Below are 23,721 nucleotides of genomic sequence, written 5' to 3'. Positions count from 1 at the left end.
GGAACTGAAGGTTCAACCCTCCAGCACGAAGGCTGAAGTCCAACCCCCTGGGAAAAACGGTCAAGTCGAGACTCAAGTAAAGAAAAAAAACCCAAAAATGGCAAAAAATAGAAGATAAATGCGCAAAAAAGAAGAATTAGTAGCTCAGGGAGTAAGAAGAGAGACTAGCAAGTGGAAGGTAGTAGGTTCAAGACCTACTACTGGCAGTTTTCTTTCTGTCTTTGTCGAAGTTTTTCAAAACAATTTAAGACAGGTGTGGCCTTGAACCAGCAACCTGCAGCTACATAGGCATATTCTTAACTCACTCAGCTACAGATCAGATAAAAAATATACAATTTCATCGTCCCTTTGACATTGTAGTTTCCAAGTGACCACATGGGTGGAGTCCAGGTGGAGTCAGAGCAGAGACTAGGCGGGGAGGTGGGTGGCGGCCACCCCCCTCTACTCCCCCACCGCCCACCACATCCATGGAGTCGGCTCCAGAGAAATGAAGGGAGGTCAACTTTCATCAACCTCCATCCAGATGTTCAATGTGATATCTTTACTTTGAGATTTTTAGCACCACAAACCTTTATTATCATTTATTAGGACTTTAATGGAATCCACAAGCAGATTTAGTTTTTGTTGAGAAACTTTATTCTTGTCGTCGTGGGACTGAAGGATTTAAAAATGTTCTGTTTCACCTCATGTTTATTAGTTTTAGTGGAGAAAGTTATTTTAATTGCCTTATTTAATTACATAGTCTATTAAAACCCAAGAAATTAATTGGATTAGTCAAGAGGTTTAAATGTCTTTCATTGTCATATTTTAAATATGACAAAATAATATAAAAATAAAGCGTCTTGAGACAATTTGGCCTGTAATTGGCATTATATAAATAAAATTGAATTTAAATTGTTTGTATGTTGTAAAGTTGGAGTAATTCAGCCATATATGTTGGAAAACACATTTTCTTTGTCCATTAATCTGTTGATTGTTTTCTCCAGTAATTCATTTCTTGTTTTGGTTTATAAAATGTCAAACCCAAATATATTCAGTTTTCTGTCATAAAAAACAAGATTTACATTCATGATGCAGTTTTTCACTTTTTATCTTAGTTTAGTAAGAAAGATAGTTGATAATGTGTGAATTGCTGCAGTTTGTGAGCCGTAAAAGGTTTTAATCTTTGGGGCCCGAGTGTCAGAAAACATTTAGAAACCAACATCAACGAAACACTCAACAAAGATTTGAACATCATTAAAGGGAAATCCAACTTTTGCATGACAATGTCTAATTAAAGGACATTTATTTCCAACATAAATGTGTGATATTGATCCTCTGGAGCTTCTCTTCACATCGTCTTCCACCTGGACTGGTTTGGTCAGGAGCATGTGCAACAAACATCTGAAAAACTGCACTTTAACATCAGTAAATGACACTGAAGTTTAATCTCTACATAAATGAGACTGAGTCTGGATGTGCTGCTCTGTCATTAACTCCTAAGTTTAGGGAAAGTTCAAACAAAAGAGGACAGTTCAGATAAGACTTGAGAAGAAACATGTCAGACTTTCTGAGCTTCTGCACCTCTAGCAAGATATTTAAACAACAAGCAACTCAAGAGATCCAGAAGTTGAAGAGAGTTAGCTTTAGCTGAGCCAAAGAACATGTGGGACGCTAACCTAGCAAACATTTCAGACTTTTCTCTGTGAATTCTGAGAAATAATTTCCTATTTAATGACAGAGCTACACATCTGAACTCAGTCTCAGTAAAACAGACTCTAATTCAGTGTCATCCATCCATATTAAAGTGCAGTTACCCAAAATGTTTGTTGCATGAGCTCCAACAAAACCTGCCCAGGTAGAAGGCCACTTTGAGAAACAGGAAGTGGAAGATTCCAAGCAGATTTATAGAAGGGGGAACCGGACTGTACTAAGTGTGGTCAAGTATAGAGGGGTGTTTTGTGGGTTTTTAAGGCTGATAATGATTATTCGTGAGACATTTGGAGTAGATATTCATTTGCAGTAAATGAAAGTAATATATTTTTTAAATATATAGGTGTAAAGTAAAAGTTTCACGCTGAAGATGAACCACTGATGAACATTTAATGGCATTAACTCAGTTATTATGAGGAAACAGATATCCATTTCTAACATTTCTTTCAAATAAGTTTGTGTCTAAAAAATATACTGGACATCAATAAAAATGTCTGCATAGTGAAATATATGAAGTCCATCTGCATTTATACATCATATTGATGTTTAAATAACAGGAACTGCAGCCAGCGTTCAGTCAAGTTAGCGGAATTATGGATAAACAACGTTTCCAGGGTTTTCTGACAAAATAAAAGCCGTGATGTTTTACGGAAAAATTACATGATTTCAAAAATGTGACTTTGAAAATGTAAATCAAACTGTAATAAGCGTTAGCTAGCTGCTCCACTTGCTTTGAATACTTTTGTTCTTGTCTTTGTCAGGCTACATGGAGTGACCGGAAGTTAGCGGACCTAGCGGAAGTGCTTATGAGGTCTGCTCTGATACGGATTATTACCGTCACACATGAAGCTTTGAAAATAAATCTTCTATAAGACACAGAGCTGTAGCTCCGTTTCAGTGTGAGGTCTAATGTTCCTCTGTGTGACTATGTCTGACTATGTCTGACTTCCTCTTCGAAAATCCTCCTGTTCACTGAGCTGCAGTGTTATAGTTATACATCTATCTACTGATTCATTTCTATGCACACTAGTCTGGTCCAATGCAGTCTCGATGATGACGTTTCACAAGTGAGAAACGCAAGTACGGACAGTTACGTACTGAGAAATGGCCATAGTCTTCTTACCGCAAAGATACAAAGCTGCTCGTCTTCTCCTCCGGCATCAGGAAACGTCTTCAAAGCTTTTTCAAATCAGGCATGAACTAACCGTGACGTCACCCGTTGGTTTCAACGCCGAGAAAAAGAAGCCCGGATTTTGCTACTTCCTGGTCGCCGTTTTGGATTTTTTGGAGCCAGTGACGTAAAAAGCGTCATCAAACAGGTTGGACCAGAGAGCAACTAGGGGCAGGACCAGTCTATGGGCGGGCCAGACTGAGAGCTGAAGACTCTTTTATCCCGCCCACATTTTACCACAGAGGCTTCTGTTGCTGACTATCAAGTATAGCCACGCCCCCTGGCTCCACCAACTTTAACAATTTATTTAAAATTCAGTATTGATTTATTTTAAGATCGGCCACCTGATCTCTTATTTTGACCATGAAAACTAACAGGAAAAAAATCCTGAGCTGTAGAAAATCAGTCTATCAAATTTTATTTTTTCCGGTGATGAATTGGATTCTGTGGAGCAAAAGCTTTTTGGAGCCAACACTAGCGGACGGCGTGATATTACAAGTTTTTGACACTTCCGGGTGGGCTTCATTTTTGGAGCCAGATGCTACGTCCATCTTTATATACAGTCTATGCTTCAAATCCAAACAAAAAGTTGCGTTCAGGAGCGTCGGAAATCGGATTATCAGTAATGTAAATTCCCAACAAAAACTGGGGGTGGCCAATCAGATCACAGGGGATGCCATCCCCCCCCCAAAAAAAAAAAAAAAAAAAGATCTGCCACTGTTCATACATTAAAAAAGGTGCATTAAAATGATTTCAGAGTAGATTTATTGAATGAAAACAATTTAACAGAGGCAGGCATGAAACAAAAGGCACTTCCACTTTCAACAGCCATCCATCAAATGAGCTAATTTCAGATAAGATGAGCTGCATATGAACATATTCAAAATAGACAAAAGTGTTGTATTTACATTCCAGTGGCTGTTGGTAAAACAATGAATAAACAGCCTGGAGAGAGTAAGGCAGCTACAGGCTAATTAGATCTCAGCTCACAAGTTACAGGCTGAGGTTGATCACTTATAGCAATACAAAGCCCTGAATAACAGTTCATTTCAATCTCTACAAACTCAATAGGTATGTGCCTGCAGGAGAGCATACAAATTATATTTTTTCTTCAAAACAAATAAACCGGGAGATGCAGATACAGAGATATTTTCAGTTCACTGTATTACTTCATCGTTAGCCAATTTTCCTCAGCGAGACCTTAACAAAACCTGCCAGAACTTATTCTGCATCCTCACTTACCCCTTTCAACAACTTTCATTTACATGTATACTTGTGCATCTCGCTGCCAGGAATAATTTCTCAGCCTGGCCACAGCTAGGAAAAACAAAAAACTAATTCAAATGCTGCTTTCCGTCATCAGAGGTTATCCTTTTTCACTGGAGCTGCGATTTGAAAACTATTTGCAGAACAGATGCAAGAGAGGAGCCTTCTGCGATACAACGGCTGTTACAACACAACCACAGATCATCTACGAGGCGCGACCAAGGTCCCTGCAATCAGCTTCATTTTTCACAAAACTGCTGCACAAGCCGTAATGACAATGACCCAGCGACGCTAAATCAGCACATAACCGCTGAGAAATTATTCAGAATTAGACAACTGAACGTTGTCTAATTCTGAATAATTTCTCAGCGGGACCGAACATTTGTTTTCATACGTTTACGGACAATTGCCAAACTTGAGGAAATTCATTTTCCGCATATTACCTTATGTAGGAAGCTCTCCATTGGCTGTTAAGTCTCCTTTCGGGAGCTATAAATCTCTATTAACCAAGAGGTAACGAGGAAAGAAGGATGAAATTAGATTAACAGGATGACTATAAGCCATTAATAAACAGCTACAGTATGGTTCAGTATTTACAGCAACACTGCGGTCAGAATGAAGAACCTGAAGAAACACTAAATATGATGTACAGCTGTTGTTCAACCGCTGCTAGTTTCCCATATTCAACGTCATTAGTTACATAAATGCTTCAGAGGCAGTAATGATAAACATTCCTCACATTTGAAGGACAAACAACTGCTATAACGTTTCTAATGCCATTCAACATTGTCATTCAAGCAGTTACAAGCGACCGTGGCTTCCAATCAGTCAGAAATTGTTAAAATCTAACATTGAATTGCTTTCATTCAGGGGTAGGTGCTTTGAATTCCAGGATGAAAAGGTCTGCCATGACTCACTCCAAAGCACAACATTTAATTTTTTTTTTTTAAATTAGCTTTTACATCTGAAAAGGCAAAAATGACATGGGAACAAAGTGCTTAAAAAAACCAACAGACAACTTTATTCACAAGCCATTTCTGCTTAATGCACAATTAAATAAGCACATAATTCCAAAATTATACACAAAGATACAATAAACTTAATTACACAATGACCTATAAGGATTTGAGCAAGATGCGTTTCAGGACAAAGTAGATTATTCGGATTTTCGGTCATACGTGTATCAACGAGGCTTTATCAGCATGGATCAGCGAAATCATCCATCCATACACACACACACACACCAAGAGTTCATAGTTCATGACTTTAAGAGAAAGGCAAATCAGAGGGAAAAAACAAGTACAAACGGCAGATGATCTGTGCTGCTTCCCTTAACATGAATGTCATATGATATGATGCAACGGGCCTGGTGCATATTTGGTATAAAACAGCAGTAATATGGAGTCAGTCACTTCCTCTATGGTGCAGTTTCTGACACTGCGTCTCACAGTCCAGCATAACTGTGTGTGTTGAAAGGTGGTAATGGTGGCTGACAAATTAAAAATATGTAAATGTTTGTAGACTCTGTGTACGTCTCAGTGTAGCATAAAGGCAGGCACATTACTGGCAGAACATCTTCCTGATAGAATTTTATTTTCGCTTTGTCCAAAAGTGTGTGTGTGTGTGTCTGTGCATGTGTGCAAGTATACAGTGTGTGTGTGTGTGTGTGTGTGTGTGTGTGTGTGTGTGTAGCGAAGGAGGCTCAAGGTTGATAGATAAAAGTGGCAGAAGAAGGATTCCTCGTCTATTTGATGAGCTTGTTGGCTCTCTGGTTCGCTTCATCAATGCGCAGTTTGTTCATGTCCGCCTGAAAGAAAGAAGCACAAAAAAGAAAAGGTGAAAAGGGAAGTTGTACAACATTTTTTCATCAAGCAATTCATTGTAGCATTTAACAAACATTAAGAGGTTCAACGTGGAGTTTTGTTTTGTGCTACAAAGCAGCTTTTTTATATATATATATATTTTTTAAAAATCACACAGTTCTATGAATGATTTCATGCAGTTCAAAAAGCATGTGCCAACAAAGACAGGAGTAAAAATAACACCACCACCGAGTAAACAAGTATGTCAACAATGCAGGATTAGAACTCTAAAAAAATCTGCATTACAAATGTTTTATGAAGAAATGTTTTTTCCACATTCTGTTGCTGTATCTAATTCATAATGGATAAAATTTCAATTTTTTAAAATCTCTAATGTAAAAAAGTACTTAGAAAATTCAGCAGTAATTACAGCACTAACTTTCCTTTGATAAGTCTTGAACAAGTTGCACATCTCGATCTTATCCTCTCAAACTCCTTCAGATTCAATTGAAGTGCGTGAGAACCAAGAATGGGCGACATCTCTATAATCTGAATCACAATCCTCCCCAAGTTTAAACTCCTGCCATCAAATTAATTGCTGGTTATATCGTTGTCCAGAAGCAAAGCCCGAATGGCAATTTCTGTCCTTCAGTCTAAACTTTTGTACTTTTAAATTCACATTTTTACAAGTTAATAAAAAAAAAAACTTAGTTTATTTTTTGTCCTATTTTTCCTCCTCCATATACATGTATAAACACAAATTTGAAAAAAATATTTTAAATTCTTTTTAAGCCTCAAGGATCCACCCAACAGTTTGACAACAAATGCAACATAAATTTGGTTTGCAGGTACATTAAAATTAAATGCACTTGGGTATAATTACTGGTTATAAAGAAAATTTCAAGTTGCATAAAATTCTTCTATAGAACATCATAACGTGCTCTGAACCAGTATGTAAGTGGGCACCCTATGGAGTCGTCTTGTAAACTGAGTTTGTGCTTCTAACCACAATGAAATGTGTGTATCCATGAAGACAAACATTTTGAATTTTGCACTGTTCACATCCATGTTTTCTTGCTAGTGGTCTGCTTCCTTCCGAGTATCACCAGGCGTAAACTAACCGTGACGTCACCCGTTGGTTTCAACGCCGAGAAAATGAAGCCCGGATTTTGCTACTTCCTGGTCGCCATTTTGGATTTTTTGGAGCCAGTGACGTAAAAAGCGTCATCAAACAGGCTGGACCGGAGAGCAACTAGGGGCAGGATTGGCTGAGGACTCTCTTATCCCACCCACATTTTACCGCAGAGGCTTCTGTTGCTGTCCATCAAGTATAGCCACGCCCCCTGGCTCCGCCAACTTTAACGATTTATTTAAAATTCAGTATTGATTTATTTTAAGATCGGCCACCTGATCTCTCATTTTGACCATGAAAACTAACGGGAAAAAATCCTGAGCTGTAGAAAATCAGTCTATCAAATTTTATTTTTTCCAAAAATGAATTGGGGTCTATGGAGCAAAAGCTTTTTGGAGCCAACCCTAGCGGACGGCGTGATATTGCAAGTTTTTGACACTTCCGGGTGGGCTTCAATTCTGGAGCCAGATGCTACGTCCATCTTTATATACAGTCTATGAGTATCACAGGCAAGAACATTTTAGTGCGCTGTGAGCATGTATGTTCACATGCAGTGACACATTTAGCTACAGGGCTTTTACCGATACCAACAACAACTAATGTTATCTAGCCATGATCCAAGACATAATAGAGACACAAAACAAAGATACTTTAAGAGCAACTAACTATTCTTATAAAGTACAGGAAAAAAAAAATCATTAAGTTTATGTGACGAACAAAACTAACAACAGTTCACACTGAAAGAACACAATAACTTCAGACCGTTACCTTTTCAGTGATGCGGTCGATTTGTTTGTTCTGCGTGTCGATCTCGTTGCCCATGTCCAAAGCCATAGATTTCAGGTTGCCAATGATGCCGCCGACTGCATCCAGATTCTCCTCCATTTCATCCTCACGTGCATCATTTGTTATCCTGCACCACAGACACAGTACATTTATATTCATGGACTAGGAGGACGGGAGACAACAAGCCACTTCTAAATGACCATGAGTTCCATTCCCGCTCACGGCCCTTTACTGCATGTCTTCCTCATAGCTTCTCCCTACTTTCCTGTCTGCCTCTACATTGTACCCATCTAATAAAAAAAACAACAACAACAACAAAAAAAAAACACCTTGAAAATAATTTTGAAAAGGAAAAAAAAAAATCTCAAGATCAAAATTCCAAAATGAGCAGGATCACACCTTTTGATGTAGGGGCCTGATGGGGCTGCAGCGCTTGCCTGGGCAGCCTGGCCGTTGCGAACGCCTGAGGGCTGCGTTGAGACGACTTTCGCACCACTGCCGTCAACTTCACTCTCGCCTCCTCCAATACCCCAGGTACGCTTGTATTTTGAGTCATGCTCAATTGAAGTCACCCTGGATGGAAAAACAGAACGTCAGAACAAATGAGGAAATCCATCGGTGTTTAATAAAACTACAAATAAACGCAAATTAAAAACTACAATTACGGTAACAGATTTGGCTCGAAATAAAAGCCTTCGCAACCGGTTTATGAGGACAAATGTGAGCTTTAAGTACAATCACCGACGGCCATCAACAGCAATGAAGTGAAAAAGATTCCCTACCTTATTGCGTCATAGTCAAAGAATCTTCTTCTCCAAAGTGAAAGCATTTTGGGAAGATTTTTTTGTACATTTAGAACAAAGTATGATCTCAGTATTCAAAGAAAATGACACTGCATAATGATGTGGCTTGACAGAGTTTCAAGAGCACAGATAGGTGCACCCATTTATGTTAAGAACAGCGACGCATTTCCTACCTGCTCATAAGCAACTGGCAACGCACTAAATCAGCATTTATTTTTTTTTGTATGAAATGCATATTTGACATGCAAATTTAGATTTTTTTTTTCTCTGTGTTATGCACAGCTATTCCAGCCATGCTAGAGAAATGGCTGCAGTTTTGTTTATGTGAAATCATTGATTGATCATCTCAGCTTCATGGTGTTCAACCCCATGAAAATAGTAGGTTTATTGCAGTCCTATAGTCCCATTTTGAATGATATCCTTCATATTACTCTATACAGGAGCCCAAGACTGTCCTGGATAATGCTGCAGTCACACAGATTTATGTTTAGGCCAATTTTAATGACATCAGCTTTATGGTAGGTCACTATCCACAATATTCATGAGCACTGGCTGCTGTTGGATGGAAAAAGAGCCATGCAGAGATAGAAAACAGGGCAATAAAGAATTTAAAAAGATCTGCTGTTGTAGTTGCGAATAAAGCAGAGCACCATAGTGTTGTATTTTTAGTTATGAGCACAAACAACCCTTTAAATCATTTTAGTACTGTTATTATTAACACTATATGATAATTTCAAGCTTCAATGCTCCATGAGAGTTGTTTCACCTGAAACTAGTCTGTGTTTTGACTATTTTTTTTATAATGAACCCGATATTTTGTAGCACAAATGTTCATCTTATGTACTAAGCTTTGAACCTGGAAAGTTTTATGGCAGTAACAACTGCAGAAGTGTTCCCACTGTCAGTTGATACTGTCACAACATAAAAAAGTAACAGATTGTTACTACTGGAACAAGAATTGAAAGTACCTCATTCTGCTTTGAAACCAAGTTTGTGGCATAAAAACATATTGAATGATCAAAATATTTTTACAGCTTCCTTGCATATTTGTGAAGCTGAACAGTAAAACCAGTCACATACCTGTTTTATAAACAACAATGTGTGCCAGCAGAACACACAAAAATTAGACATGAATATCATCTCCCGTCTGGCAATAAACAGGATTTTTGGATGCACAGAAGCCGACAGTGATTTGGAGCCTGCAGCGGCTCTGAGTGTACGGTGTACCTATCACAGGGGCAGACGCAGAGGCCACAGCACTTGGAGAGGTCGGTCAGGTTTTTCTCAGCCAGTTTCATGTCCTGGTTGATCTGGTCCATGCCGTCCTCCACACGCCTCAGCTGCTCTACAACCCACACATTCACAACACACCATGTCAGATTCTGCTCTTAATACAGTCTGATCTGCTAGAAAGGAGACTTACTGTTTTGCTTTGTTTATCCTCTTTATCCATTCATTTTTAGAACAGATTAAATTACACTTAATGATCCCACTGGGATTCTTAAATTGGGTCAATAACTGGGTCATTGCAGCATCAAAAAAATTGGGATGTAGTTAAGAAAAAAAAACCATACGGTAGGTAGTGCAACAAATAATTACAAATGCACATTTTTAAACAGGGAACCATGCCTTGGACAGAAGTTACACAACTTAACTTAAAAGCACTAAAAATAAATTGCACATACCACATATAACTTCTTCCAAAGTATTCTATGGTTATTCTGGCCAATACTGACGCTTTTTCACTTTGAGTGCCACCATGAGTTAATTTTCTCTGTCTGTGATGCTGGAAAACAACTTTATTAGCATCTTCCGTTTTGTTATTACGCTGCACTGTTATTAAGGGCCTGCAGCACAAACTAATTCAAGTCAATTTTAGAAAATAATTAACATCCTGAGACATCTTTGAACATATTTGTTCTAGGAGTTTTCCCCTCACACATCCTTGAGAATTTCCCTGTATGATTGTAGATGCCACAAGTAAAGGAAAAAAGAAACACTTGAGGATATCCGTCTCCTTAAATCATCACAAGAATTATTTAGAGATGCAAAAAAGCTTAAAAAAAAAAATCACTATTCTAAAAAAAAATGACATATGGCTGATTTTAGCTCCAGTCAAATCTTCCTTTCAAGAAGAATGAAAAACTTAAAAAATATAATACAATTAAATTAATCCTTGGCATTTGGAACTGTCCTAAAAATGCCACAAAAACTTTCAACAAATTAAGCAATTAAAAAAGATGTGAGATTTGAAAAAAATGCTGAGTTTATGCTGCGTATGTACCTCCTTGTTGGTCCAGCATCACCATGGTGTTCACGCCAGTCTCTTTGCTCTGAAAACACAAAACCATTTCACAAATTCAGAACACGACATTACAGATGAATTCATGTATTGAAAGAGACGGAAATAATTAGCTTTGGATTCATTTCAGAATAAATTAGGACACTGGTTTTGTTCCAAAATTTGAAGCGTAACAATAGCTGAAACAACCTTTTTCCTCATAGTGCGGTGACCTTATTGTCAAAAAAAACCTGATGTTTTTTCTGCCCTAACATGCTGTTTAAATGGAGAACAAAGCCTTTTCAATTTTTAAGTCTGCGCCATTTATGCAAAATAGTCTCCATTCTGAGTTCAAGCAATCAAAAACTACTTACAAAACTGTATATTTTATTGAAATCATTATTCATTAATTGGAAATTTTCTGACACACATTCTGCCATTAAAACAAGGCTTCACTGAATATAATTTTTTTTGTCCGCAAGGGCAAAATGGTCAAAATCTCACCTCTTGTGCCAGCTGTAGCATCCTCCGCGTGCTTTCCAGTGACTATGGGAGAAAGATAACAAAACATGGGAGGCATTAGAGAATAATGAGAAGTGAAGAAGATTATTAGCTAAAAGCAGTCTGCACAGAGAGAATGTGAAAAGATTTAAACATGGAGACAAAAACTGTTTGGGAGTGCAGTCACACCTCAGATCTTTCTTTAGCCAGCAGGGTTGATGCATTTTTATGTCTGGCTTGATTGGTTTCTAAATCTCCTGAATGGAACTTCATAAAATCTTGCAAATAAAATGAAAATGGACGCACGCATTTAGTGTTAGGACAGCACTTACTTAACTTGAATTCCAATAGGAGATTATAGATTTTAAACACGTGAGTGAAGCAAAAGGAAAGATTTCTCTGCTTTTTGTCGTGTTTTATAGTGTCTGTTTGTAGAAACCTTTTTCCAGTAGTTGACCAAGCTGAGATTGCTCACAGTGGAAACTGATTGGCCAGTTAATTCAAACAAATCAGCTGATGATTATGAACGTAGCCTTAAGACACAGATAGAAAACAGAAGAGAATTAAAAGGCAGTAAGAGAAAGAACAAGATAAGATTAATAACAAGGAAATTGGAAAGATGTCTGTGATAAGAAAAAAAAACCATGCAGGAAGCAACAACATTAATATATGAAAGCAGATGCCAATAAATCTATGAAAGCTTTAAGTTACCAACGTAAATTGTGTGATTTGATTTCCAGCAGCAGAAGATGAACATTATGATTACTGACAGTAGATCATCTGGGCTTATAGTTTTAAAATTCAGATCTTGGTTACATAAGTGTTTCTGGACGTGAATGTCGACCTGTTGATCACTTAATCTTTAAATAATAAAATATCAGAAAATAACGAAATACTTCTAACCACACACACAAAAAAAAAAAATCCCAGAAGATTTTCTGATGATTTTCTGTATGTAATAATTAGATTCTTACCCAAGACTGATCCCTCAAATTAATTTTTACATTATATAGATATATATAAAGCGAGATACACAAAATAAAGACAGATAATTACCACACACGTAGAGCAGAAACCAAGTGTTACTAATCTAATTAGCACTTTGACAAAATCTTAATCTGCAACAGTTTGAATAATCAATTTGTCTTTTTTTGTTAAACTGGTGGCATCTCAATATGTATTAATTATGTATCTTTTGCTTTGCCTTTGAAATGTTTGTCAGAAAAACAAGCTACTGTAAAGGTAAGCTAAAAACAACAATAATCAAAAACCAATCTGACGCATCGTCTTCCATTTTAAAGGTAAAACAATTACCTCGACCGTCTGGTTCATAAATATTTTGACAGCAATACAATTAGTGCAATTTTGCCACAGTACATCAACACAATGGATTTGCAATTAAGAATTTAAGTTGCAGATGCCATGCGGACGTAGTACACTGATCTTTAACAAAAATATGACATTAAACATTAGGGAATTTCACCCATTTTTATATAGTCTGTCCATTTTCGTAGCTACAAATGTAAATGGACAAGTACAGGAATTATTTTTAACACTCTTCTGATGTAAAAGCTTTGCAGTCAACGTCTGCCTGAAGTCTGGAACCTGTGGACATCAAAACATGCCGAGTTTCCTTTCTTTACAAGCTCAGCCAGGCCTTTCCTGCCGCCTACACTAAACTCTTTCTGCCCTCAGATTTGTCTTCAATAAAAGAGAAAAGCAGCTCAGTTGGGTCGAGATCAGGTGCCTGGCTCGGCTATTAAGAACATTCAATTTCTTTATCTTAAGAAGCTCATCTTCATACATCTTCATATCAGTTTTGCAGTATTTGATAGAATCTGAGCATAAAATTTAGCTCCGTTCACTTCACAATTTATCCTGATATCAGATGTCACATCATCAATACATGATTTCTTCACACATGTAAATACACAGATAGAAGACTTCCTCACAAGAGTCGTATCGACTTGGCTAAACGCTGTGAAGGAGTTTTTCTACACCAAGAGAAGAATTCTGCGACCGTCCACTTTGGTTGTCTTTTGTGGTCTTCCAGACATTTTGGTGTTGCCGCCACTCTGACCAATCTGCTTCTATTTTTCTGCCTACTGTGCTCCCTCACTTCCACAAACGTCTCTTTGGACTGCTCATTGAGAGTTGCCATGAACTGCTACCAAATGAAACTTTAGAAAAAACATTTAGAATCCGCTCCAAGTCTTTTCTCTTTAATTTCTCACGAATTAACGAGGGCCGCAGATGGACATAAAACTGCTCAGTCAATTGCACACGTGCTTTAAAGCCTGTGAAAATGGTGAGACTACATAAAAAAAAAACATCTGTAATTCCTAAACGATTATTGCGATACTTTTGTCAATCCCCTCAAATTAAAGCTCAAAGTCTGCACATCAGTCACATCTTGATTGCTTTTTATTAAAACGCTTGTGTTAAGACACAGAGGCAAAATTACAAACTGACATTGTCTAAATAGTTGTGGATCTGACTATATGCTGCATTTCCAGATTTAAGCAACAATAACAATAAATAATAATAATAAAAAAAACACATCACTACTCAATTATCTGATTGGGAAGTTATATTTCTGAATCCAAGCATCTCATCTACTATAATAAAAGCCCAACTGAAACAGCAAAAATAGCCAGAAGCAATGCCATGCACTTACATAAAACTTTTTAATTCAACACGGCCTCAATTCATAGATGTTAATTCTCTACAGTATATACACTGCATACTAAACAACTGTCACTTCCAGGTGAATTTAGGAGAGAGCAATAATTTAATATTTTCTTTGTCAGTATTTTTCCTTCCTGTCGCAGTTTCATTAACAGCTCCTTTACATTCTAGAAAAAAAAATAATGTTCAACTCCAGCAGTAAGGCTAAAATAAATCATTGCTTTGTCTATCAATAGAAAATACAAGTTATGAACTATTCTTCTGATATCTATTTGGTGCTATTTTAAAGAAAAAAAAGAGACAAATATTTCCTAGATCCATTCTGTCTGTTACTAGGATTTGTTTTATGTTTGTCTTCTGAGCTAGAAAATGAATATTTTTAGGATAACTTAAAAAAAATCAATTGTTTCGCTCCTTGACGGCTCTAAAATCAACAGTGTTTGACAGCCATGAGGCGACTTTTTCAACAAGCTACATACTCAAGAAGTCCAATCTTAACTGTCCTTCATCTGGTGAGAGGAGTAAAGTTTGGTAGTCTAAAATGACGACAAACAAAAACTCAAATGTCCGCACAGAGACAAAGCGTTGACAGACTGGAATGCAGTCAGTTCAGGTGAGTAACGCCTAATGTGTCTCTATTAATAGCAAACGCTGTAGAGAGGAGTGCACGCGAGAGGAGTGAAGCACGGAAGCAGCTCAGGGCACGACTCCATTGTTACCGTCACTAATGAACTGTTAACAAGAGAGAGTGTGGACCAGATTCCTCATTCCCTCTCACTCTGTGTGTTATGTTTGCTCCGAATACATTAATCAGCGAGTTGAGAAACAGACAAACACGGAATTGGCGAGAGGGATGCGTCGATCTCAGCCAGGTTTCTGTTGGCTTAGCCAGAACATCGCTTGGGTGGATAAACATTACATTATGTCTCCGAAAATCCTTGAACTTGGCTAATTAAGCCTGAAATGGCGGTCTTAGCCAAACCTTCCAGATTGGTGTGCTGTGACAATTCTTTGAGATACAGACAATTGTGAGATATTTTTATCGTGTGTTTGGGACGGCTTAAATGGGAGAGCAGTTAGGTGAGGTGCATGCAGGTTCCAACAAGCTACATGGAAAGCTTTCTAACATAAAATTCAAATTATTCCATCACCAAAAAAAAAGCATTATGGACCTTAACTGGCTGCAATATACCAGGATTACTTGAAAGTATCACACAAATTATAAATTTAAATAAGTTTGACACCATAACCAAATTGTTTTTACTCTTATAAATAGCGTTTTTTTTCTTTCCTGAAAAAAAAATTCTGATATTGTCCTGATATATTGCCAGCCACGACATGACCGTGTTTCAAGTATGAGTGGTTACCCAAAGCCAGAGCAGTACGCTGTATTAGCAGAAGGAGCATCCCATGCCCCGTCCTTTCTATGGTCTCCTAAGTCAACCACGCAGCAGTAGAAGGAAGAAGATAGAAGGAAAATTTGCAGATTAAGTCAGAAAACACACAGAGAGAACAAAAAATAGAAATGAGAGTGTAGACAAAAAGAGATGAAAAAAAACTCCACAGACAATTAGTACAGTCTGAATTACATGAAGGTGAAGTACGCAGCTCCAAGCCCAGCCAGAGTAAGTTAATTTGCCTCCATTTGAATCAGATGGCTGATCTTATGATGCCCTGGAGTGCTGATTAAACAATTATCTCCCTGATAATAAAACACTTAGATATAGCTGACAACATTCAAACTGTCAAAACCGCGGAGGGGTAAGGGAGCTATCAGACTAAATTAGGCGGAAAGCCTCACACATTTCCTATTAATGCCCAGCTTAATAATAAACTCTGAAAGCAAGGACTCTCATTACCCCCTCCATGCCCTTTCAGTGCTACAATACAGCAAACCCCAGATTATTTTTTCTCCTACTGATTTTCTGTTGAGCCAAAGTTGCCTTTGTCAGCATGGTTACACCTAAATTCATTATTTTATAATGGTAAAAATATTGTATTTTAAACATAACTGTTATACTTCTATAATATAGTATACTATATATAGTTGTAATTTATACAACTACAAATATAAATAACTGATTATCTGCACTGTTAAAGCTTTTCAAATGTTTTACACTTGAGTTTTTATATTTTGGACTTGATTATCTTATTTATCTTATGTATACTAAATATAATTTGCTTTTTTCACGACAGTTAAATGAGATGATCATTGCTGGCATGACGCGACATCAAGGCAATTACATTTTAGCTTGACTTCTGTTTTGTTTGTTTAAGATTCAACAACTGAGATGTGTCAATTGGGGAACTTCATAGGTGCTGGTTAGTGGACTGTTCTAACATTTAGACACAGGAAGGTTATCCATTTCCTCCTGCCTCAAGTCCTCCTGCGTGTATATGACAAAAATGCTTTTTTCACACTTCATATTCTTAGTTTTAACTAAAACAACTGCTGTTGCATTAGAGATAAATGAATGATTGTGACAGCTTGTTTGTAGATGATTAGAATTTGTGCATTAGTCTTTCTGTAGTGGATTAAAGTGACACTTCACTGAAAAGCTTCTTTTTTGGGATGAAATACCCATCCCTTCTGCAAGATGTCTGCTACAAGTTCACATCTTCAATCTACAATAGATTTTATTAGTCGAAAGGAAAAAAAAAAGAAAGACTTTATGCTTGGGGTGTGCAATTTCTCATTTTCTCAATTCCTACAAATGTCAGAAACTTTACAAGATTAGGAATAATTGATTGGATGTGTACCATCTAGTGCCAAAATGCACTCAAACACTATCAATTAAATATCTGTAGAAACTTCTCAAAATCATTCCTGCAGCGCTAGCTGCATCTCTGCTCTCAATTTCTACGCTGAGTAAGTTCCAAACACTGACGCTGATAGCATAGCTTTCACAGTTTGGGTCGAGTTTCACTTTGAGGAAGTTTCCTACTTGGTCAGAGAGAAATACACAATGACAGAATGGAAAAACAGAAAGTGTGTGTGTGTATGCATTGTTTGTGTGACTCAGTACCTCATCGGTCACTTGGTTGGCCCTCATCGTCATCTGTTCCACTGTCATGTCGTCCATGTTGCTGCTGTCCTGTTTGGAGGCTCCTCCCGTGGCACCGAGCTCAATTTTCTGCGGCCTGAAGACGGGCAGAGTTCAAAAGGTCACTAAACAGCACCACATCAGGTATCAATGAAGCTATAAATATTAAAATACTCTCTATGGCTATACAAGAGCAAGGGCATAATGGCAAACACTGCTGATTTAAAGAGTGATATGAAGCATCTTGGAGAGGGAATGTAGCAACATGTAGATTTTCAAAAGAAATAATTAATTTTAGATGCAACAGTTCACTGCCACAACAGTTAGTTACTGCTTTAAACATCCCAAGTCTCCTTAATGTGAACTGGCTTGTGCCACAAGTGTGCACTGAAATTTAGGGAGGCTATTTCTTGCCAAGGTGGAGATATGCTTAGTGTGCAGTTTGTTGTCTGTAAGCAGGATTACACTAAACCTACGGAGACAAATTTAATGAAACTTAGTGGAGAGGTGGAATAAACTTTGGGTTCCAGATCTCACTTTAAAATTGAAAAATAGTATATTGATGAGGAGAGCAGGTGCCCTTCTAGGGACTTGGAAATGTAATGGTGGCAGTAAAATAGTATTTCGCTGTTGACATCCATGCTGAACAATGAGTGGAGATTCATAGGGATCACTTGCACCATTACAATTAACTATCTGAGCAAGAGAAAATGTTCTGATGACAATTTTTATATCCCCAAAGGATTTTTCAAGATTGACACCCATAATGATATGAGTAAAAAAATAAAAATAAAAAACATACAGTCAATATTTATATTTCCATGGAAGCATTTCGGGAACAATCCCTTGAGTTTAGCGATTTAAGGACAGACAGCATTATATGTAGTAAGTTCAATATTTAGCAGCTGACCAACATTTCCAATGTGTTGTAAAATGCACTTTAGCATTGGTTTTATTTGGATATTTGGGTCCAGCCCTAATCTGCCAACAGATTGCCTGGAGGTTAAAGAGAATAAGCAAATAAGAGTAGTAAACATCTTGGTTACAGCTATTAAAAGGGAATGCTTTCTTCACCAACTTATGTAATAATAAAATATTCCCCCCCCCTGCTGATTAGACTAAATAAGCAAGTAGACTCCAAAATGTTTTTTTTTCATATTGACAGATAACCATAAAATTGCTGACTCTAATTTGATAAAATTCTCTAACTTGAATCTATGTTTAGTCTCAACTGAGTGGCACTCCGCCACACAATTTGAAACAGTAAATGAACATTACGTTTATCTGGTGTCAGCTATTTAGTTTATAAAACACAGTGGAAACACAAGGCAGAACCTTCAATTAAAACTTTATAGAGTTGCAAAGGTTGTAGGAAGTTGCAAGGGTAGGGGTTGTTAAGTCCTAATGTCTCGTATCCCAACAAAAAGCTCAGTTCTGTGTATAGTTTAGTATGTGCATGTCACTCATATGGAGAAAGGGAACAAGAAGATGCAAAAATTAAACAAATCAGGCTCTTTTCCTGCCCCTGAAGGAGCTTCAGAAGTCCGAACACATACAGCGCGTTCACTTTAAAGTGTGCCAGGCTTAGCTGCAGTGTGGTGAGTAGAACCACGCACGCTAACAATGAGGAAACAGAGATGTGGAGGCTGTGATAGGGAAATCAGAGTCATGAGTGGATGCCAGCAACTGGCAGAAATACACTAAAACACTGCTGAGGTTGTCTGCAAAATTAAAATTATAATGAAAATGACTAGACTTACAGTTGCAGATCAATAAAATGCTAAGTTAAAATGTGGTTTTAGAAATACTTAAATAAAAGAAACTTATGTGGGTGGTGACGGTATAAAAAGCAACTTAGGAGAGAGAAATGCTAAAAACGAAGTGCTATAAGATTATTGACAGATAAATTTCCCCGCTGCAGGATCAATAAAGGTTTATTCCATCTATCTATCTAGACAGTTATATCTTGATTTTATCAGGTTTGATTTTCCTGGTTTGAAAGGGCATTTAAGTGACGTACATTTATGACCCTATTTGACTATTTAAACTGAGTAATGTAAACAGTGGATGGCTCCACTTATTGTCTTTTCCACTCCACCCACCACCTCTTCCAGTTCCTCCCCTCAGGCAGGCGATACTGGACAGTCCACACACATACAACAACACTGATAAACAGCCTTCCCCCCCTCCACAGACTGTAAAACCGTTGGACATGCCCGGACTCTCAACTCTCACAACCACAGTCGCACACAAATACTCACTGACACATCGTTGGAGATTAGCTGAGTGGACAGTTTACAGTAACTTTATGTGCAATTTAGTTAAGCATATCCACCTTTCCTGCTGCCACACACAGCACTTTAGACATTACACTTTTACACAATGTGTTTTAAAATGTCCTGACAGCTTTACCTGCATGGAGAATGCCTTTGTATGAATTGTCTTTAGTTTTGTACCCATTTTAGCCAGGAATTGCCTTAAAATTCTCATTATATTGCCGTCTTCGATTACAGAATAAGGACACTAAAAAAAAAAAAAAATCTTCCTTATCCCAAAAATATCCCTACATTTCAGTAATAGAGTATATCAAAATGTAAAAAAGGTGACATCTGACTTTCGTTTCCCATACAGCAGGCCTCTGTGATGAATACAAAAATGATACCATCACTAACATATGACCTGATTCTATAGTCATATTACCAACAGAGTTTATAAATCTCGTGTTAAAATTACTTTCAATAGAAAAAAATATCAAAACAAGCTGCTTAAATATTTATGAATATATATCAAAACATTTTTAATAATCAATTATAATAACATGATGAGAATTTGGCATGAAATCCAATTAGATGACTAGAAGATAAGAGACTATATGCTCACTAGTATCTTTATAGACAGCATATAGGGGCTGTCTTAGAAGACAGATGATTAATTGACCAAGAGCATGGTGAAGGATTTACCTACACGCTGCTGTCATCTATTAAAAAAATAATAAAATGGGTACAGTGCATTAAAATGGAAATTAAGCCCACCTTCGGCCCCTCACTGTTAAAGGCTTAAGGAGTCCCACTGTGAGTTACTCAATCACTACAAAATTATTAATGCTAAAGGTCAATGTCAAAGACAAAACCGTTTTAGTACAACCACTTTTACATGTGATTATCTGCCACAGACGATAACATCAGGACGTACCGAGGCCACGTCAGGCAGCTCGGTGGTGGCTCTGCATTAAGATCTACACTCAGATTTCATGATCTTGCACAATAGGCAGAACATCAGGGCAGGCGCGAGGATGCGTCAGCACGAAGCTGTGAACAGCAGCAGGAACAGTTGGTGACGGCTGGCCACTGAGGGCCACTCGTTGTGCAAATTAGCATTTTTCTGTTCTCTCAATTTGTTTTTTCCAAAGATTAACTGACTACACTAAAGTTCAGACAAAGCACAGTAGATTAAAGCAGGTTATAATTAAACTCTTAGGTTTATTAGCTCTGAATAACAGGATATATGTTGCTGCAAACGCTCCAATGCTCAATTTAGAAGCTCAAGTATAAAACCTTGAGTAATAAATGTGGTTTTGTTGTGTTTTTCTAATGCAATTCATTTGCCGATGTGGGTTAAATTCACAGTTCTGACCTTCCACAACAGTTTCACAGTCACAAATCCATTCCAAGCTAAATATGTGCATCAAGTGACCTTCAAGCAGCCCAGCATCACAAAACACACTGAAATGACTGGTGTAATGGCTGCCTCAGAAACGCTCCGGCTCACAAGGTAAAATGAGATCAAACTCATCATAAGCAAAGAATTAAGTTTGTTTTCTGTGATGCAGAAAGGCCGCACCATCAAGGGCACAGAGCGATAAACACAGCACTCTGTTTATGTTCTAACTTTTATATCCCAACATTCAGGAAGCACACCGCCTTATTCCCTTTTCTTCTTTTTCCTCTCCTGTCACCTCCTTTTTCCTTTAAAGTTCAAGTAACATGTTCCTGTTTTGCAAATAATCCCTGAACTTCAAGTTCCCTTTCAAACCTGCAGCAACTCAACATCCTGGGGAAAAAAAACACGAGGAAAATGGATACTTGGCAGACAGCTCAGAGGATTTGATGTTGTTGACTCTGCATTTTTTCTTTTTTTTGGACAAGAGTGCACTTGGTTCACACAGGCTTGACTGCTTTTTCTAACCGATTATTAGATTTGGCAAGATACTGATGCAAGTTTTACAACTATAACACTCATTCACACATATTACACTGCTTTGAAAGCTACAAGAAGAGAACATGAACATGTCAGCACTGAAATATCAATTATATGTGTCAGTAAAGCAGTCCACTGAGTAGCAGAAAAATGATTTACTCCTGTGTCTTTGCGGAGAGAAGTACAGATTTAAGCCACATATGTGCAGTAGATGCTAGATTTGGATGTTACATTTGGTCCTTTGTGAAATTTAACCTAACTGAGCTCTGTTTTAACTCCACAACAATAAAAAAAAAAATGATACCACACAACATGGGCTCATAGCCAGGCTGCAACTTGTGATCTGTGGATTTTTTTTTTTTATCAAGTTATAAGTTGCTTGGTCTAAAACATGCAAGAAAATATTTTTTTAAATGCTGATTGTTCCTAGGTGCCTCACTAGAAGACAGCTGGACTTCTGAGGAAGCCTCTTGGATGAGTGGTGAAACTTTTTCGAGGAATAAAAAGAGAAGTACAGTTCTCTTCTATTGAAGCACTTACAATTAACTGCATGACTAAGAATCTACACAGACAATGCTGATCAGCGTTTACCAAAGCCCAAGATGACGCACTCAAATGTCCTGTTTTGTATAAACCCAAAGATACTCAGCTTGATTTTAGAGGAGCAAAGAAATTAGAAAATATTTGCATTTAAAAAGCTGGAATAAAATAATCCATACTTTAATTAATACATGCAATAGCTGACAGCTAATCGACTAATCATTGCAGCTCTGTTCGCAGCCACAAGAGGAATAATTTATCGAGCCTTAAGGACATACCCATTCATGTTGCAGTTTCTTCACAGCACCAACAGCAAGTGCTTAACACCAAACTCCTACAGGGAAGCATATTTCTTGTTCTTCTACCCAAACCTGTTCCTCCAGCTCTGACTGCAAACACAATGACATCTTTTTCTATTCAAGTTTACTTCATATCCTTCTTCTTGATCTCCCATACACCCAGAGTCTTTGTTTACAAGTTTTCCCCTTACAGCCTGTTTTCAGAATTTATTTGGGTTAAGAGTGGAATACAAAATGTTTTTGGGCAGACTGTTTGATACTACTGGCCCTGTGTGTAGAAAAACAAACACCAGTGACATCATGCTGTATGAAGAGAGAAAACCTAAACTATGACCTTGTATTTTAAAGGGTTTTCACGACAGCTGATAATCATTGCTGAGGACTGGGGAGAAAATACGCCAGATGGTTAATCATTTTCGTAGTTACGTATAAATAGCAATGCCACACACTTAACCATGATTATCTATTAGGCAGAGGGACAGAGTAAAGTTCTGAGAAACCATGTGACAACAGGTGACGTTAGCCTGACTGAGTAACACGAACCAAAAGCATCAGAAAGTCCCACACCCAGGACACTGCCGTTAGTGCCGCAAAGTCCCAAAACAACACTTTAAAACTCACTTAAATAGTTTAAAAGAGACAGATAACAGCATCAAGTAGTGCGCCAGAGCATATTAAAGTTGTCTTACATTGTCTGAAAAGTTGCCGATGTGTTTAAAGTCTCGTAAACAAGTTGAGATCCGGAGAGCAACTCGTTAACTAAAGTGCTGCTGCTAGCTAGCTAGTTAGCCAGTTCCGCTTTCCTGACAACTACCCAGCGCTGGCGCTGAAACAACTGTGAGGAGAGACAAAGGTAGAGAGATATTTGTCAAGGGAGTCAATACTTACAGGTAAACCTTCCTTGTTTTTTTTTTTTTTAAAATGCCCTCGGAACTCCTCCTTCTTCACGGTATGTGAACTTGGCACTAGGAACTCCTGGATTCCTTCACTGGTTCCGCCGTCTGACTGAAAGTGTGTCGGTTGGTGCCTTTAAGTGCTGTCAGAAATGCCGCTACTCGGCGAAAACACGCGTTTCACACGTTTTAATAATCGCACGGGTGCGTTAGTCTAGCAAAAGTACAAAAGGAACAATGTATAAATAATGTATAAAATACTGTAATATGAATAGAAAAAAACAACAACTTATGATTCAATTTGGAGTGCTATGTCATTCATTCAAATTAGTGACTGATTTTAATAAAAACATACCTATTGCTTTAGAGTTCCCTGCTTCCCATCTGCATTGGTAGAAAATGATCAATTTTATTTTCTCAAACAACTCACTGTACTTAAGTATAATTCTGAGGCATGCTACAACACCATACATTATAGTAAAGCATATAGCATAGCATATTATAGCCTAGTCTAGTATAGTATAGTATAGTATAGTATAGTATAGTATAGTACAGTAGTGTAGTACAATACAGTACAGGACAACATATATAAAGCATGAGAAAGCAACAATAAAACATAAACATAA

The 23,721-nt window shown here is 37.6% G+C and overlaps 1 protein-coding gene across 2 annotated transcripts; it reads right to left on the bottom strand.

The window, feature by feature from the left end:
• Positions 1-3,613: 3,613 nt before the first annotated feature.
• On the bottom strand, positions 3,614-23,228 carry LOC110972979 (synaptosomal-associated protein 23-like). 2 transcript variants are annotated; one of them, XM_022223352.2, is made up of 8 exons: positions 23,091-23,228; positions 17,149-17,263; positions 11,438-11,479; positions 10,937-10,985; positions 9,880-9,997; positions 8,249-8,422; positions 7,832-7,976; positions 3,614-5,936 (listed from the first exon to the last, which is right to left on the bottom strand). In XM_022223352.2, the coding sequence occupies exons 2-8, from the start codon at positions 17,203-17,205 to the stop codon at positions 5,874-5,876; spliced, it is 648 nt and encodes a 215-aa protein (XP_022079044.1). In that variant the 5' UTR covers positions 17,206-17,263; positions 23,091-23,228; the 3' UTR covers positions 3,614-5,873. The 2 variants fall into 2 exon arrangements, with proteins under 2 accessions (XP_022079044.1, XP_022079037.1); XM_022223345.2 differs by lacking the exon at positions 23,091-23,228 and adding an exon at positions 22,892-23,051.
• Positions 23,229-23,721: the final 493 nt, after the last annotated feature.

Source organism: Acanthochromis polyacanthus, chromosome 1 (genome assembly GCF_021347895.1).
Source record: "Acanthochromis polyacanthus isolate Apoly-LR-REF ecotype Palm Island chromosome 1, KAUST_Apoly_ChrSc, whole genome shotgun sequence".
Classification (NCBI taxonomy): Eukaryota; Metazoa; Chordata; class Actinopteri; family Pomacentridae; genus Acanthochromis; species Acanthochromis polyacanthus.
This window is presented reverse-complemented; position numbering and strand designations above follow the sequence as displayed.